This window comes from Macaca thibetana, chromosome 9 (assembly GCF_024542745.1).
Source record: "Macaca thibetana thibetana isolate TM-01 chromosome 9, ASM2454274v1, whole genome shotgun sequence".
Classification (NCBI taxonomy): domain Eukaryota; kingdom Metazoa; phylum Chordata; class Mammalia; order Primates; family Cercopithecidae; genus Macaca; species Macaca thibetana.
The window spans coordinates 53,956,065-53,972,178 of NC_065586.1; the positions used below are offsets into that span (position 1 = coordinate 53,956,065).

General features: G+C 47.5%; 1 protein-coding gene and 1 pseudogene across 10 annotated transcripts; one reads left to right on the forward strand and one right to left on the reverse strand.

The window, feature by feature from the left end:
- The first annotated feature begins 832 nt into the window (after positions 1–832).
- Positions 833–5,354, forward strand: SFTPA2 (surfactant protein A2). 10 transcript variants are annotated; one of them, XM_050803534.1, is made up of 7 exons: positions 833–941; positions 1,142–1,300; positions 1,558–1,610; positions 1,779–1,973; positions 2,248–2,367; positions 3,121–3,198; positions 3,668–5,354. In XM_050803534.1, the coding sequence occupies exons 4-7, from the start codon at positions 1,802–1,804 to the stop codon at positions 4,042–4,044; spliced, it is 747 nt and encodes a 248-aa protein (XP_050659491.1). In that variant the 5' UTR covers positions 833–941; positions 1,142–1,300; positions 1,558–1,610; positions 1,779–1,801; the 3' UTR covers positions 4,045–5,354. The 10 variants fall into 10 exon arrangements, with proteins under 10 accessions (XP_050659491.1, XP_050659492.1, XP_050659493.1 ...); XM_050803535.1 differs by lacking the exon at positions 1,142–1,300 and having other exon boundaries at positions 1,555–1,610; XM_050803536.1 differs by lacking the exon at positions 1,142–1,300.
- Positions 5,355–14,767: 9,413 nt separating this feature from the next.
- On the reverse strand, positions 14,768–15,232 carry LOC126962475 (40S ribosomal protein S12-like; annotated as a pseudogene).
- Between the last annotated feature and the right edge of the window lie 882 nt (positions 15,233–16,114).

Below are 16,114 nucleotides of genomic sequence, written 5' to 3' on the forward strand. Positions count from 1 at the left end.
GCCCAGCACTTACCACATAGTGTGGCAGGCAACACTGGGGCAGCTGAAAGACCCTGTGCTACAAATTGCACTGGCCAGCTTCCTGCTCCTGGGAGCGGGGTCCATGGCTGAGCTTCTGCTCCCCGGAAGAGCTCCAGACTCCTCAAGGGTCTGAGATTTTTCAAACCAATTCCAAATAAGCCAGGGGAGGTTTTCCTGTCTTGGTTTCCATCATCACCACTTCCACAGTTGGAGATTCCCTCCTAATCCAGATGCTTGAACCAGGACTAGGACTTCATATATCACTGGGACACTTAGCATAATCACCATTGCAGATTGCCAGACATCACCCAAAGTGATGTTCTACCAAAGACAGAAACAGCAGCTCTCCCGTGACCTTCCAGGTGCTGCCCTGACTCCTCCAGCTGAACCTGCTAGGGCAGACGAAAGTGGAACATGCAGCATATTTCCCTGCCACTCTGTCCATGTGCCCACCAACTTGGCTGCAGGCTCCAGGGACACCAGCTGGGGGGGCCTGAGGCTCAGAGCTGAGCAAGGTTACAGGGCAGATAGGTTGGCCTGGATCAACCTGACCACCCTCAACTGGAGCGGTGACTTCTTCACCGTCTGACACTAAACCAGGAGCCAAGTGGATCTCCCTGAGTGCAGGGTGGGTGACCTTAACCAGTGGAGGCATTTCTCTTCTTACAGACCTCGTATTTTTCTTTACCAGGTTCTGTGCTCCTCTCAAGGGTCCTAAGTGTTCCTCCAACCTGAGTGTTCTGCAGGGAAACATGCTGTGTAAACACCATGCCTATTTCCTGCTTGGAGCACAGGTTTTGTAGTAGAGCTCTCAGGGGTGTGGAAGAAGCCTGGCAGCCCACACCCTATAAACGCTGTTGTCCACCTGTATGCTCTGACTTGGAGGCAGAGACCCAAGCAGCTGGAGGCTCTGTGTGTGGGTGAGTTTAGCCCCATCTTCTGGGTGTTCTCCAGCATGAGGATCGCAGACAGAGAGGACCAGCCCAGCAGCCATAGGCCTGACCAAGGCCCAGGCTGGGAAGGAGGGTGACTCCCTATTTTCCACTGAGATGTGTTTCACAGCACAGTCAACATGGATGACCTGCAAAGGCCCTCATGCTTTGATATCTTCCTTGGCCAGGTCCATCTCTACCAGGGGCTCAGCAGAACCTAAGCCGGGGAGTGGGAGAACAGACCCCAAGGAGAAGGAAGACCTAATTACTGACTGTGAGAGGGTCATCACCCCCCTGATCATCACCTTGAGGGGCCTAGGCTATGTTCATCTTTTTTTCATTCTCAGGTCGTTGATTTCTTAGAGCCTGAAAAGAAGGTAACTGCACATATGAGGGACAGATGGAGTGAGTCAGTGAGTGAGTGACCTCATCCTTGCTCCTAATAGACTGGGAGGGACAGGGCAGCTTTTCTGCAGAGCACGGAAGTCAGAGAGGTGAAGCCAGTTTCCCAGGGTAACAGTGAGGCACTGACAGAAAGGAGACTACAGTGGAGTCCAGGTCCCCGGGCTCCCCAGAGCTCCTTACTCTTCCTCCTCCTCAGCAGCCTGGAGACCCCACAACCTCCAGCCGGAGGCCTGAAGTGGGAGACCACGCCAGGTTCCAGATGATACTGGGAATTTTCCTGGGTGCTTCGGGTCTTCCCAGCACTCTGGTCTCGCCTGCCCTGCCTCTCGGGCTCTGCCCAGCTTCCTGAGTCCTGACAGAGCACAGTGGGGGAGATGTTGGCAGAGGCGGCAGATGGGCTCACGGCCATCCCTCCTGCAGGAGCAGCAGCTGGAGCCGGAGCCATGTGGCTGTGCCCTCTGGCCCTCACTCTCACCTTGATGGCAGCCTCTGGCGCTGCGTGCGAAGTGAAGGACGTTTGTGTTGGAAGCCCTGGTATCCCCGGCACTCCTGGATCCCATGGCCTGCCAGGCAGGGATGGGAGAGATGGTGTCAAAGGAGACCCTGGCCCTCCAGGTACTGTGCTGGAGACCCCACCCTCTGCGGAGGGACACAGACCCCTTTTCAGAAGGCCCGTCTGTCTAGGTCCCTAGGCTGTGGGCCATAGTGAGCTGGGTGGGACCTGGTGGGCTCCTGGGGCCCTTAGGATGGCGCATCTGGAGAGTCTGTCCTCATAGTGCCCATGGAGTGATAACTGGGACAGCCCCAGTGATAATGAGGGTCGAGTCTCACTAGCTCCAACCAGTTGTGGGTGATGGATCCCACACATCCATGTCCTGTTTCTCTGCAGGCCCCATGGGTCCGCCTGGAGATATGCCATGTCCTCCTGGGAATGATGGGCTGCCTGGAGCCCCTGGTATCCCTGGACAGCGTGGAGAAAAGGGGAAGCCTGGCGAGAGGGGCCCTCCAGGTGAGCAGGGTGGGGCAGGTGGGCAGTGGGAACACAGGCACAGCAACCCTGAAGTCCGTTACACAGGGCTGATGGGGATCAGACAAACCCTGCAGGTTCCCCAAGAGCATTTGGCTCAACCTAAGTAAGAGAATGTGAACTTGAGGGAAAAAGCCAAAGTGTCTGGGGAGTGTGGTCACAATTCAGGGAAGGGCAGGTGTGGGAGGTCCTCCATGCCTCGTGACCGCCGATGGGGAAACACGGAGTCAGGTGTGGGACACGGGACAGCGCTGGGAGGCGGGGGAGGCGCGTCCCGGGATGCAGCGCTGGGGGCGGTCTGAAGGGTGAATGTGGACCAGACATCCAGGCAGATGGTGTGATCAGGAGCCCACAGGCAGATGGGAATTTGAAGCTCAGAGCGGTAAGCAAGGCCATCAGGGCAGCGCAGAGAGCATCATGCTTGCCCTTGGTGGAGGGTGCGGGAGAGGGACTTGCCCCACAGAGGCGGGCAGACAGAGCCACTCGAGGGACAGAGCAGGAAAGAGGACAAGGGGTGGGGGTCTCAGCAGGGGCAAGGCTTCGCTAAAGAATAGGGGACCGGGGGTGTGGAGACACACTGGAGTCTTGTGGACCCTCTGAGCCTGGGGCCCGGGCGATGCCTAGCAGCAATGAAAGGGCAGAGTTCCAGGATTGCAGATGGCAAAATGCCTGCGTGGCAGCAAGTGGGGGTCTTCACTGGCCTGCCCCTCCTTCTGTGTGGGGCGCTCTCCGCAGGGCTTCCAGCTCATCTAGATGAGGAGCTCCAAGCCACACTCCACGACTTCAGACATCAAATCCTGCAGACAAGGGGAGGTAAGGGGACCCCCTGGGCCTCACAGGGTAGGAGTTTCCCACAAATTCTCCTCATTCTCGGCAGCAGCTTCTAGAACATAGAGATGACAAACAGGCACGCACATGTCAGGTCTTGGGGAAAGGAATGATGCTTGCTTTTCTGATGTCTTTGAATGGCCCAGAGGAGACAGAACCCGACACACTTCACTCCGCATTTCACAGGAAAGCAAGTTCTCCACCCATCTTACTTTCCACTGAATCCCTGGAAATGGCACCATTTCTGGCAATAAGTAATTGTTACTTAGGTGAATGAATAAATGGAGGAGAGTCTAAAAATGAATTTAGAAAACTGCAATTGGAAGAGGAAGAGAAGACACAGAGAGAGGCAGATGGAGAGGCTGGGGAAAGTCCGGTGGCCGAGAGCCCAGGTGAGGGAGGTGGCTTAGAGACAAAGCAGTCAATGGCCTGACCCAGTCTCCTCTGCTCCCAGCCCTCAGTCTACAGGAGTCCATACTGGCAGTAGGAGAGAAGATCTTCTCCACCAATGGGCAGTCTGCCACTTTTGATGCCATTCAGGAGGCATGCGCCAGAGCAGGAGGCCACATTGCTGTCCCGAGGAATCCAGAGGAAAACGAAGCCATTGCAAGCTTCGTGAAGAAGTACAACACGTATGCCTATGTGGGCCTGACTGAAGGACCAAGCCCTGGAGATTTCCGCTACTCAGATGAGACCCCTGTAAACTACACCAACTGGTACCCAGGGGAGCCCGCGGGTCGGGGAACCGAGCAGTGTGTGGAGATGTACACAGACGGGCGGTGGAATGACAGGAACTGCCTGTACAACCGACTGACCATCTGTGAGTTCTGAGAGGCATTTATGCCACGGGACAGGGAGGATCCTGTCTGGCCTTCAGCCTCCATCCCGAGGCTCCACTTGGTCTGTGAGATGCTGGAACTCGCTTTCAATAGAATTCACTTGTGGCTATTAAAGCTGAAGGCATCCTTAGCCACTTCATTCCCCTAATGGGCCCTGACTCTTCCCTGGCCAGCCTTGACACTTCCCTTGCAAACCCTCCCAGCACTGCACCCCAGGCAGCCACTCCTAGCCCTGGCCTTCAGCATGAGATGGAGCCCTCCTTATTCCCTATCTGGTCCAGTTCCTTCACTTACAGATGGCAGCAGTGAGGTTTTGGGGTAGAAGGACCCTCTGACGTCACAGAGTGCCTGCCTCCTGGTCCCTTTTGCTCTCCCTCTGCAGCCCACTGCCTGCCCAGTGCCATCAGGATGTGCAGTCCTGGCCAAGCATAATGGCAGAAAGAGGTGGACTTCAGGGAAACCCTATGTGGAGCTAAGGCCACAGTGGAGATTCTCTGGCACTCTGAGGTCTCCAGGGCAGGCCTGGTCAGGTTCTCCAGGTGGTCAGAGGGCCCAGTGGTGCCCCAGCACAGTGGTGTCCAAGCCAACCCCGTGACTGACATGTACGATTTACTCCTTTGAGTCTTTGGATGCCAACTCAGCCCCCTGACCTGAAGACAGCCGGCCTAGGCCTCTAGGGAAGAGCCCCCCAGTGCAGACGTGATCCAAGTAACTTTCTGCTGATGAACGACTCTGTACCCCACTTCAGACCTCGGTGGGCATTCACACCACCCCCTCCCCCCACACCACCGGCTCCACTTTCCCCTTCCATTAATCCATTCACCCAGATAATCATTAAAATTAACGTGTGCCAGGTCTTAGGATGTGTCTTGGGGTGGGCAGGGTACCCAGTGACTCTTGGGGATATTTATTCTCCCTGAGTCTATGTCTTCATCTGTGAAATGGGGATAAAATACTTGTTGCTGTCACAATTATTACCATCTCTCCAGCTAGCAAAATTACTACCAGAGCTGTTACTAGACACAGAGGCTATTGACCGAGCACATACCACGTGCCACACACCTTGATAAGCAATTCTAATACAGCTTATTATGTACTATTCAATCTTCACGCAATGTCACGGGACCAGTATTGTTTACTCCATTTTCTATAAGGACACTGAAGCTTGGAGGAGTTAAATGTTTTGAATATTATTCCAGAGAGCAAGTGGCAGAGGCTGGATCCAAACCCACCTTCCTGCACCTGAAGCTTATGCTTCCAGCCACCCCACTCCTGAGCTGAATAAAGATGATTTAAGCATAATAAATCGTGAATGTGTTCACATGAGTTTCCATAGCTTTGGTTCCAAGAAACATCACATTTCTGTATTTTTGTAAATCAAATGAACTCTGGTTCTGAGCCCCCACTTTCCTCAAGATTGGAAAATTCAATCTCAGGATGTGCTTTCTTTGTTTGATGGGAGGGGCGACCTGCTCTCCTCCCTGAGATGGTGCAGGGGGATGGGGAGCTACAGACACCATTTTGAAGAACACATGGGCATCATGAATCCACATGGTCCATTTGTGGGTGGGGATACCATGCCTTCCATCCTCCATGCAGCCACCTGAATAATTTCTGCAGCCCAGCAGTGATGGTGGCACTCAGGGCTCAGTCCCAGGCCTCAGTGAGCCATCCTAGTCTCATGTTGGCTTGGAATGGGACCACTCTCCCATGACCCAGGGCTGTGCAGGAATGAGACAACATCCCCAATTGCTTGAGGAGGCAGCCACATATGTGTCCCACCTCCAGAAAGGCTCCCACTCCTCCCACCCTCACACTGGAGAACGCTCTCTTTCATGGATTTACTGCTTTTCTTGGGCAGAGAGAAGCTCTGGGTCAAAACCCACAAAATCAAATGAGAAATAGGGGAACAATTTGTGATTGTTTTCTGAATGATAATTTTTAATCTGGTCACCATTCCACATGTGCTTGGGACCCAGCACAGAAATTATTGAGCCTTCCCCTAAATTAAGAGAAAACCAAGGAGAAGCATGTACAAATGTTCCTCGACTTATGAGGTGGTTAGGTCCTGATAAACACTTTGCAAAATGATATCTTAAATGGAAAATGCGTTTAATACATCTAACCTACCAAACATCATAGCTGAGCCTAGACTACTTTAACCATGTCCAGAACCCTATGTTAGCCGGCAGTTGGGCGAAATTATCTAACACAAGCTCTATTTTATAATAGGGTGCTGACTATCTCATGGAATTTATTGACTACTATACAGGAAGTGAATGAATGGTTGTATGTGTACTTGAAGTGTGGCTTCTCCTGAATTCACATCGCTTTTGGACCAAAGTAAAGTCCGTAAATTATAAGTCAAACCACCATAAATCCAGGACCATGTGTATTCCCAAGTTTATAAGTAAATACGCCAAGTCAATGAAAATTGATGTCTTCTTATTTCTTGTTAGGATTATTTTTACTTTCTTTATGCTTTTATTTGCTATTGTTACTATTTTATCATATTTTAAATTAATTATTGCTGGTTTATGAGAAAAACTCTTCGTTTACTTTTTATTCATCTTATACCCAACCATCTTTTTGGATTCTCATTTTTTTTCCTAATATTAATACTTCTAAGATAATTGATTCTTTTTTTTTTGTTTGTTTTTATTTTTGAGACAGAGTCTCTCTTTGTTGCCCAGGCTGGAGTGCAGTGGCACAATCTTGGCTCACTGCAACATCTGCTTCTCGGGTTCAAGTGATTCTCCTGCCTCAGCCTCCCAAGTAGCTGGGATTACAGGCATGTACCACCACGCCTGGCTAATTTTTGTATTTTTAGTGGTGACAGGGTTTCACCATGTTGGCCTGGCTTGTCTTAAACTCCTGACCTTAAATGATCTTCCTGCCTCGGCCTCCCCAAGTGTGGGGATTACAGGCATAAGTCACCTTGCCCAGCCAATGATTCTTTTATATTTTATAGATAAATAGTTACATTTACGAAGGATGGAAATTTGATCTGTCCTTTTATGACATTTATATTTTTTCCATCTCATTTCTTAGCTCCACCACAGGAGCTCAGCTAAAGGGGGAGTAGAAGGGACTGAGCAGTGCACCCTTCCCTCCTCCCATCTTGGACCTGGGATGCGAACGCACACTGACCACCTCTGGTTCACTCTCTCTCTTCTGCCATGAAGCCTACAATGAACCATGGTGAGGCAGGAGGGTTATGGAGGGCTCCAGCGACAAAGCCTTTGTGAACACAGTAAGGTTTTCTTTTTGTTTTTCATGAGAGACACAGGAAACTGTAAAGGAATACTTGAATTTGGGCCTGACCTTGTCATATTTTTCTCCTAGAAAGATCATTCTGGCTGATACACCAAAGATGTGCCTGAGATCTGCAGGAGTAGATGCTGGGGGACTTCCCTGAACAGCTGTAATTATGTAATAGTCCAGGTAAGATTTTTTTTTTCTTAGTTAGAAGCCTACAGAACCAAAGAATGAGTCATGGACAATAGCTATTAGTTATTCCTCAATTATCTGCCCCGGTGATGGCTCAGTAATGGTAGGGTTGCTGGGTTCAGAAAATAAAAATATAGGCCAGGCATCGTGGCTCACGCCTGTAACCCCAGCACTTTGGGAGGCCGAGGCAGGTGGATCACGAGGTCAGGAGTTTGAGACCAGCCTGGCCAACAGAGTGAAACTTGTCTCTACTAAAAATACAAAAAAATTAGCGGTGCATGGTAGCAGATGCCTGTAATCCCAGCTACTTGGGAGGCGGAGGCAAGGAGAATCGCTTGAACCTGGGAGACGGCGGTTGCAATAAGCCGTGATGGCACCACTGCACTCCAGCCCGGGCGACAGAGCGAGATTCTGTCTCCAAAAAAAAAAAAGAAAAGAAAAATATAGGACATCCAGTTAATTTGAATATCAGATACATAGGTAATTTATTCAGTGTGTCGTATGCAATATTTGGGACACACTTATTCCAAAAATTTATTCAATGTTTATATGAAGTTCACATTCCACAGATTCCAAAATGCTTTGCATTTTACCTGGCAACCCTACCTGTAGGGGCCTGGACAAGCAGAGACTTTGGGTGAGGCAGGAGACACTTCCTGTGGTTAGTGGCATGTTACGATGTGACTTGGGACCATACCATCAGACTTGTACCCCAATGCCTTTTGGCTCAGGAATGAATGTGAAGTCTTTCCCGAGCTCTTTACATGGTGAGCAGGGCCACTGAAGCATGGTGTGTATGAGCACAGATAAGGCTGGTATTTCCAGCACACTCTGGCTCTCCCCTCGGCAGGACATCCAGGAGCCTGGGGTAGGAATCCTCTGGGTTTGCCTCATTTCCACCTGCTGCAGCTGCCCAGCATCCACCTAGCCTAGCGTGAGTCTTCTCCTGGAGGCTTCCAGAGGTGTTTCCATGAATAAATAGGGAGGACGGCAAGGCATGACAAAGGGACCGGAGCAAAGGAAAGGACCAAATGTGGCTGGCATGCCTCCGACAAGCCTTCTGGAGTGTGAGTATCTGTCAAAGCAGAAATGAAGACTTGGGAAGAGGAGCTTCTTATGGTGTCTAACTGTCTCTTTCTCTGGGGCAGTGGGCTCCAGACACTTTTAGAACCACACGTACAAAGCCCCCCGGGGCTTAGGCTCTCCAGGGAAAGCTATGCTCAGGCAGGGGCATAGGACAGGCAGGCAGCAGGGGCAGGAAAGGCTAGCAGCTCTTCCCTGGCTAACAGGTGGGGTTCTGCCTCCAGCTGCCTCCCCAGAACAGAAGCCAGATGAGCTGCCCCGAAGTCACCTTGGGGAGTTAGGGGACGCATCTGCCACATACACTGTGTTGGGAGAGAACTTTCAGCTGACTGCAAGCTTCCCAGGCTGCTCCCAGTGGAAAGTCTGACTCCTGGGCTAGGAGGTTCCTTCTCTGCCAACACCCTGCTCTGAGCCTACAGACAGGCAGTGAACAGTGCGGTTGGCGTCTCCCTGCAGCTCCAGCTGAGCCTTTGGGGTCATATCTCAAGGGGCTATTAAGGGAAATCATCACCTCAGGAACGGTCATCTCTTTTTTTTGCTATAGTCACAATTTAAGGAATTGTGTGAAACAGTCAAGTGGGGGCAGACATTAGATTTCAAGAGATCTCAACCACTCCAAAATATGGCCTGAGCCTGTGCCACCCAACCTCCTCGACCCCATAGACTTCATTCCTTCATTCATTCACTTGTTCCAACTTTCGCCAGTATTTCCCAAGTACCTACCTTGTGCCAGCCTGAAGGCAGGAAGCACACAGTGAGGAAGGGACAGAACCCCCCTGCTAGCCAGGGAAGAGCTGCTAGCCCTTCCTGCCCCTGCTGCCTGCCTATTCTGTGCCCCTGCCTGACCATCATGGTCTCATATGGTCTTTCATTGACTGAAAAGTCCTCATGCACCACTTGACTGTAGTTAAGATGGCTGACTCTTTCCACTCTGATTTCCCCTCCATCTCATTGCTCCTCACACCCCTCATGTTGGAGTGCTCATAGACATTTTTAGGCTCTGGCTAGGGATGAGACAGCTTTATGTAGTTTACGGTCACTTCTACGTGTGGTTGCATTACTGCTAGTCTTCCAGCACAGGAATGGCTTCCAGGAATATTGTTCTGATTCAGCCAGCAGGGTCAGAGATGATATCTAAATAATAAACATTTCCCCAGCACCTGTTTTCAGAAATAAATCAGCAGTGGAGGAGAAACAAGTATGGATCCAGAAACTAGTCTATGGAAAACTCTCTCCCCTATCATATGTATAGAGTTGTAAGCTTGTAAGGCTGTTCACATCCATGCCTATTTAAAATGGAAGTTCTCTCCTGCAGAGAATATACTCAATAGTGCAATATATACACTTATAACACAGACATATAAATACGTCTCTTTTGAACAATTTCGGTAAATGTATTTTGCTAGAGCTCCTGTGTAGTAAGGCAGAACCAGAGGAGTACTGCAAATAGAAGCAAGCTTTTGTGTGAAATGAGATGTCTTATGCATCTCACTGTATCTGATTACATCTTAGCTTGTCTGATATATTTTATCCCAGTGAAGTCCACAAGTTCTAGATGTGCACACTAAGAAAGATTACATTTTATAACTCGATATGAAATATTAACATCTACAAAGACAACATAAAACTCAATCTACTGTTACAACAAGACCGTCCATGACAGGTTGGGAAAGAGTTAAGTAGCAGCCACACCCCAAAGACCAGCTGTGAGAGCACAGAGGCACCTGATGGTGCCTCTGCCTGTTCTGCACTCTCCTTGAAAGCAACATGGAGCACAAGCTCATCCAGTGATTTCCAGCCCTCCCTCACAGCAAGTTAAGCCAGCAGATTTCTTGCAGAAAATCTCATGAGCAAAGATGAGTTCACTGTCAAAAAATATAATTTGAGAAGCACCACCACGAAAGGGAGACTTCCACCTGAGGAAACATAATAACCATAGCTACTATTTACTGAGCATTTATATGTCAGGCACTATTGCAAACATAAAGTGGAACTATTTTATGTTTGCAATAGACACATGAATACCTTATAAGAGTCCTACCTTATAAGAGTTTAAGGTAGGACTATTTTTATTGTCATTTTACAAATGAAGAAACTAAAGTATCAAGTGATTAAGTAACTTCGTCCAAAGTCACATAGCTTAACATGAGAAGCCACAGACTAACCTCAGCTGTCTGGCTCCAGATCTGAAGATTAAGCAGAACGAACAGACAACCAGTAATGTGCTTTGAAGTAAGTATAATGAGAATAATTTCTTATTCTCAAATAATAAAGGATGGAAAAGAATCAATTGAGGATGTTAGAGATGAACAATGTGTTCATTTTGTATTACTGATCACGGGAATAAAAACCAAAAAATATATTCGTAGTTTAAACAAAACCACCTAAGTGGAAGAGCTATGTAGTGCAATGTATGCAGCTGAAGAGCTAATTAGTGAACTAAAAGATTGGAATCCTCCCTGAAAACAGCAGACTGGGATAAATAAATAGAAAGTAGAAAAGAAAAGATAATAGACATGGAAGATAGTTCCAGAAGTGCCAATATCCACCCACTGGTGTTACCAAAAGAGAGACTGCCAGAGAAATGGATGTCCAATGAAACACGGTTGGTTTGCAACACAAGTTTATTTCCTCTCCCTCCCCAAATCCTAATAAAATGGCAGTAGAGGAAGAGCACAGGTAAAATCCTTCAAGGACAATAGGAACAAGAGAGGAGAAAACAGCAACCAAGAATTTCGACATGAATTTTGGAGATAGTATACAAAGGAGTGGTAATTTGGCAGAATGGTGCATGTTCTGACTTGGGTGCCCCAGAGGGAGAAAATAAGAAAAATCCAAAAGATTCTCCCTACTCCATCCCCAGACTCTCAGAAAGGATCCACACTTGAAGAGGTGAGGTACAGTGTGAGCCTGTAAATAGGAAAACAGGGGCATAAGTGGAAACCCTAGGCCACTTTCTCTACTCTCTTCAGCCAGGGGTCCCCTCCACCCAGGGGAGAAAGGAGAGTTATTTGTCATATAAATTGAACTGAAGAAACTGTAGAATAGGTCTGAGCCACACAGATTTGAGAGGAGGAGGTAAGGTATCGGAGGAACCTACCCCCAATATTTCAACATAGGTTCTTTCTATTTTCCATAAGTGTCAGCCAGCTGAGAAATAAAGAGAAAGAGTACAAAGATTGGAATTTTACAGCTGGGCTGCGGGGGGTGACATCACATATTGGTAGGACCGTGATGCCCACCTGAGCTGCAAAACCAGCAGGTTTTTATTAAGGATTTCAAAAGGGAAGGGTGTGTAAGAACAGGGAGTAGGTCACAAAGATCACATGCATCAAAGGGCAAAAAGGAGAACACAGATCATGTGCTTCTGAGGAAACAGGACCAGGGCAAAATCAGAAACTCTTGATAAGGGTCTATATTCAGCAGTGCATGTATTGTCTTGATAAACATCTTAACAGAAAATGGGGTTTGAGAGCAGAGAACCAGTCTGACCAAGAATTTACCAGGCTGGAGTTTCCCAATCCTGGTAAGCCTGAGGGTACTGCAGGAGACCAGGGCATATCTCAGTCCTTATCTCAACTGCATAGGACAGACATTTCCAGAGCAGCTGTTTATAGACCTCCCCCCAGGAATGCAATTATTTTCCCAGACTATTAATATCAATATTCCTTGCTAGGAAAATAATTTAGCGATATCTTCCCTACTTGCACGTCTGTTTATAGGCTCTCTGCAAGAAGAAAAATATGGCTCTTTTTGCCCAACCCTGCAGGCAATCAGACCTTATGGTTGTCTTCCCTTGTTCCCTAAAATTGCTGTTATTCTGTTCCTTTTCAAGGTTTCATATTGTTCAAACACACGTTTTACAATCAATTTGTACTGTTAACACAATAGTGGTCCTGAGGTGATGTACATCCTCAGCTTACGAAGATAATAGGATTAAGAGATTAAAGTAAGACAGGCCTAAGAAATTATAAGAGTATTATTTGGGAACTGATAAATGTCCATGAAATCTTCACAATTTATGTTCCTCTGTCGCGGTTCCAGCCAGTCCCTCTGTTCAGGATCCCTGACTTCCCACAACAGTAAGGTCAAGTTTAAACACAAGGATTAAGCCACCATCTACATATTGAATGATGGGACCCCAGTCCCCAAAGAGTGAGCAACCTAATTTACAATCTACAGGCCAGGGTCCGGAGGATTCATTTGTGGAGAAAAGGAACGTCCCAGACAAAGGGGCTCCAGTGGCTGATGTGTGCTGGTTTCCTCAATGAAGAGCTGACCTGATGCTCAGACACTCTGTGGCGAGCTCCATCAGTCAACAAGCCCTGCTCCCCCGCAGAGATTGCAGTCAGTGTTTTGTGCTTCACCCCCAAATGTGAATACACAGCTAGGGGTCACCACCTGGGAGGAAGGCCACCAGCAAGGGTGATCAACCTTCCTGGCTTGCCAGGGACTGAGGCATTTCACAGGACATGGGACAGTCAGTACTACTATGGTTTGAGTTTGTTCCCACCAAAACTCATGTTGAACTTTGATCCCCAATGTGGCAGTGTCGGGAGGTGTGCCTGGTGGGAGGTGTTTGGGTCATGGGGGCAGATCCCTCATGAATGACTTGTTGAGCTCCAGCTCTCTCATGAGACTGGATTTTGTTCTCATGGGAATGTTTCTGCAGGAGTGGGTTGTTGTAAAGCCAGGATGCCCCTCGGGTTTTGTCTCTTCCCACATGTCCACTCACCATTGAGCTTTTCCACCATGTTATGACATAGAACAAAAAGCCCCCACCAGAATCTGAGCAGATGTTGACACCATACTTTTTGAACTTCCCAGCCTGCAGAACTGTGAGCCAAATAAACCTCTTTTCTTTATAAATTCTCCAGCCTCAGGTATTCTTCTATAGCAACACTTAATGGATTAAGACAAGTACTAAAATAAGAGAAATCTCTGCCAAACCAGAATGAGTTAGTCGTCCTATTCTAGCATGTGCAAGCAATGTCCATTTGCATGGCTTTGCTTAATAATTTGCAAGCCTGACCTATATGCATAGCTCACAGGCTGGGAACACAGTCATCTGCTATAATTTATATGATCTTGTGACAACACCTGCCAAAAATCATATTAAATGGTTTGTGACTTTTGTTGATCCTCTTCCAGCCTTTGACACAATATATAAGCAAAAATATGAACTCTCCTGCTTGTAATTTCCAGTTGGGTAAAACAAAGATGTGTCCTGTATTCTTTTATTTTTAACTTGAAACCACACTGAGATAGCCCATTAGTTTGCTTTCCTACTGACCCACACAACTGTTAGGCACAGTGCAGGCCACTGACCAGCATCAGCTCCAAAGGATCAGTGTCTGTGCCCTGCAGGTTGTTGCATATGGTAGGGCCCTGCCACCCTGCTCTGGAATGAAGCACAGAAGGCCAAGCATTCTCTTGGATGCAAATAACCTCATGTGGGCATCATGGACTAGGATTAGTTTTAGTAGACAATGAATACTGCTATCTAATGACCTCTAGAAACAAGGGCTACCACATCTGGATCTGAAATAATCATTTTAATGGAAATCCTCCAACTTTAGGGAGATTAATAGGAAATAATAATAAACAATAAATCATCTTATTTAGTTACTTTGGGTGTACAATTCACAACCAGTTTTAACAGGGCTTATTGCTCAAAATTAGATGTGCTGCAGGTGTGTGTGTGTGTGTACACGCATATGTATATGTGTAGCCAAACAGGATATATGGTTATGTGCCTGCTTTACATTTTTTCCAGGCTAATTTTTATTGCCATTGCATTTTATGATGTGGAATTGTGGGGAATCAGTTACCCATTCATTGCCTTGTTAGGGAACTCTCACATTTCCCCCTGAAGAGAATCTTGGCTCTGCCTGCAGGGACTCCCTTGATGCACTTTGGAGGGGATGTGGGTTGTCCTCTTCAGAAACATTTTCTTTCTTTCTTTCCTTCTTTCTTTCTTTCTTTCTTTCTTTCTTTCTTTCTTTCTTTCTTTCTTTCTTTCTTTCTTTCTTTCTTTCTTTCCTTCCTTCCTTCCTTTCTTTCTTTCTTTCTTTCTTTCTTTCTTTCTTTCTTTCTTTCTTTCTTTCTTTCTTTCTTTCTTTCTTTCTTTCTTTCTTTCTTTCTTTCTTTTCTTTCCATGTGTGAGTCAAAGATTTATTTCCTCATTTCTTGCATTTGAAGTACTCTTTGATGACATCCTCAGCCTGAGACTCCTTCCATAGTCCTTAACTACTACACAACTGCAGCCAACCACTTTACAGGCTTTCCCCTCTCTGTCAATTGTACAGGGGCCTTCCCATTCCCCTAGTTTCTTGTTGTCGTCACCCTCGATTAGGTTGATTTGGTGTTCAGCACAAAGGGCCTCCACTGACTTGACATACATAGGCTTATCACAATTGGATACAAGCTCACAAATGTGGGCTTGGCGCTTGTCTAAGGCTTTGGCACTTTGCGAATTCCACATGCTAGGCCATCATGGATGAGGGCGGTCTTCAGCACCTCTTGTAAAGCAGTATTAACGTCCATGACACCTCCAGCAGCAATGTCCACCTGGGCCATGATAGTGGGTTATAGGTGAAGCCCAATCTCAAGCTTCCGCCTCCACACGACTTGGCAGTGGCAGGGAAAGAGAGGAATGTTCTGTCTGGTGCATGAGTTTTCATAACAGGATCTTTTCCAAGCCCCAGCTCAGTTTGTTATTAAGGTATATGGCTCATCTCTTAACTGGCAATGGAAAGTTCCAGCATTTCAAGTAGAATCTCAACCTCAGAGCCACACTATACTTTTCAAAAGCTTGGCTAAGAGAAATGCTACTTGTGGATAAGTGCCTGCAGAGTACATGTATTCAATCCTCTAGACAAATATTCTTAAATCTATTCCCAATTTAGCCAGAGTCATGGACTTGTGAGCTTGACTGCTTCCCACTGACTCCTTGAAGAATGACTTTTAGTGCTTTGTGCTTTGGTTGAGGGGCATGATACACATTATGCAAAGTATGGTTTTGAACACTGATTCCTATCTGTTGCAGGGATATTGTTGAGGATGTGGCTTCTCTATGAAGCCTCTCTATGAAGACCTAAAGGAGAATATGCTCTTTGGTCCTCAGTATGTGGAATAGTTGTGCTTTTTCTTAGCAACCTGCAAATATTCTGGATCTCATAATGTGTCGTATATCCCTCTCCCCATCAGCAGCTAGGGTCTTAGAGCCAAATGAGTGAACAACCATGAGCCCACACAAGGGGACTAATCACTCGGGTTGGCACAGTTGGTTTGGTGGAATCAGAGCCTGGGGTATAGGCAAGACGCTGTAGTGGCTCAATCTGCCATGGGCAGATCCAGATGTTGAGTGTCAAGGAACCCCCTCCCTAGGGGAGGGTTGGTGATGAACATGGATCCTCCAAACCAGCCTAATGCAGGTGCCTGTAGGCCATTACTGCCCCTGAGGGTTAGGGTTGGGGTTAGGGTTAGGTATGTTAGGATGACGACATGGCACACCTCGTCCTATACCT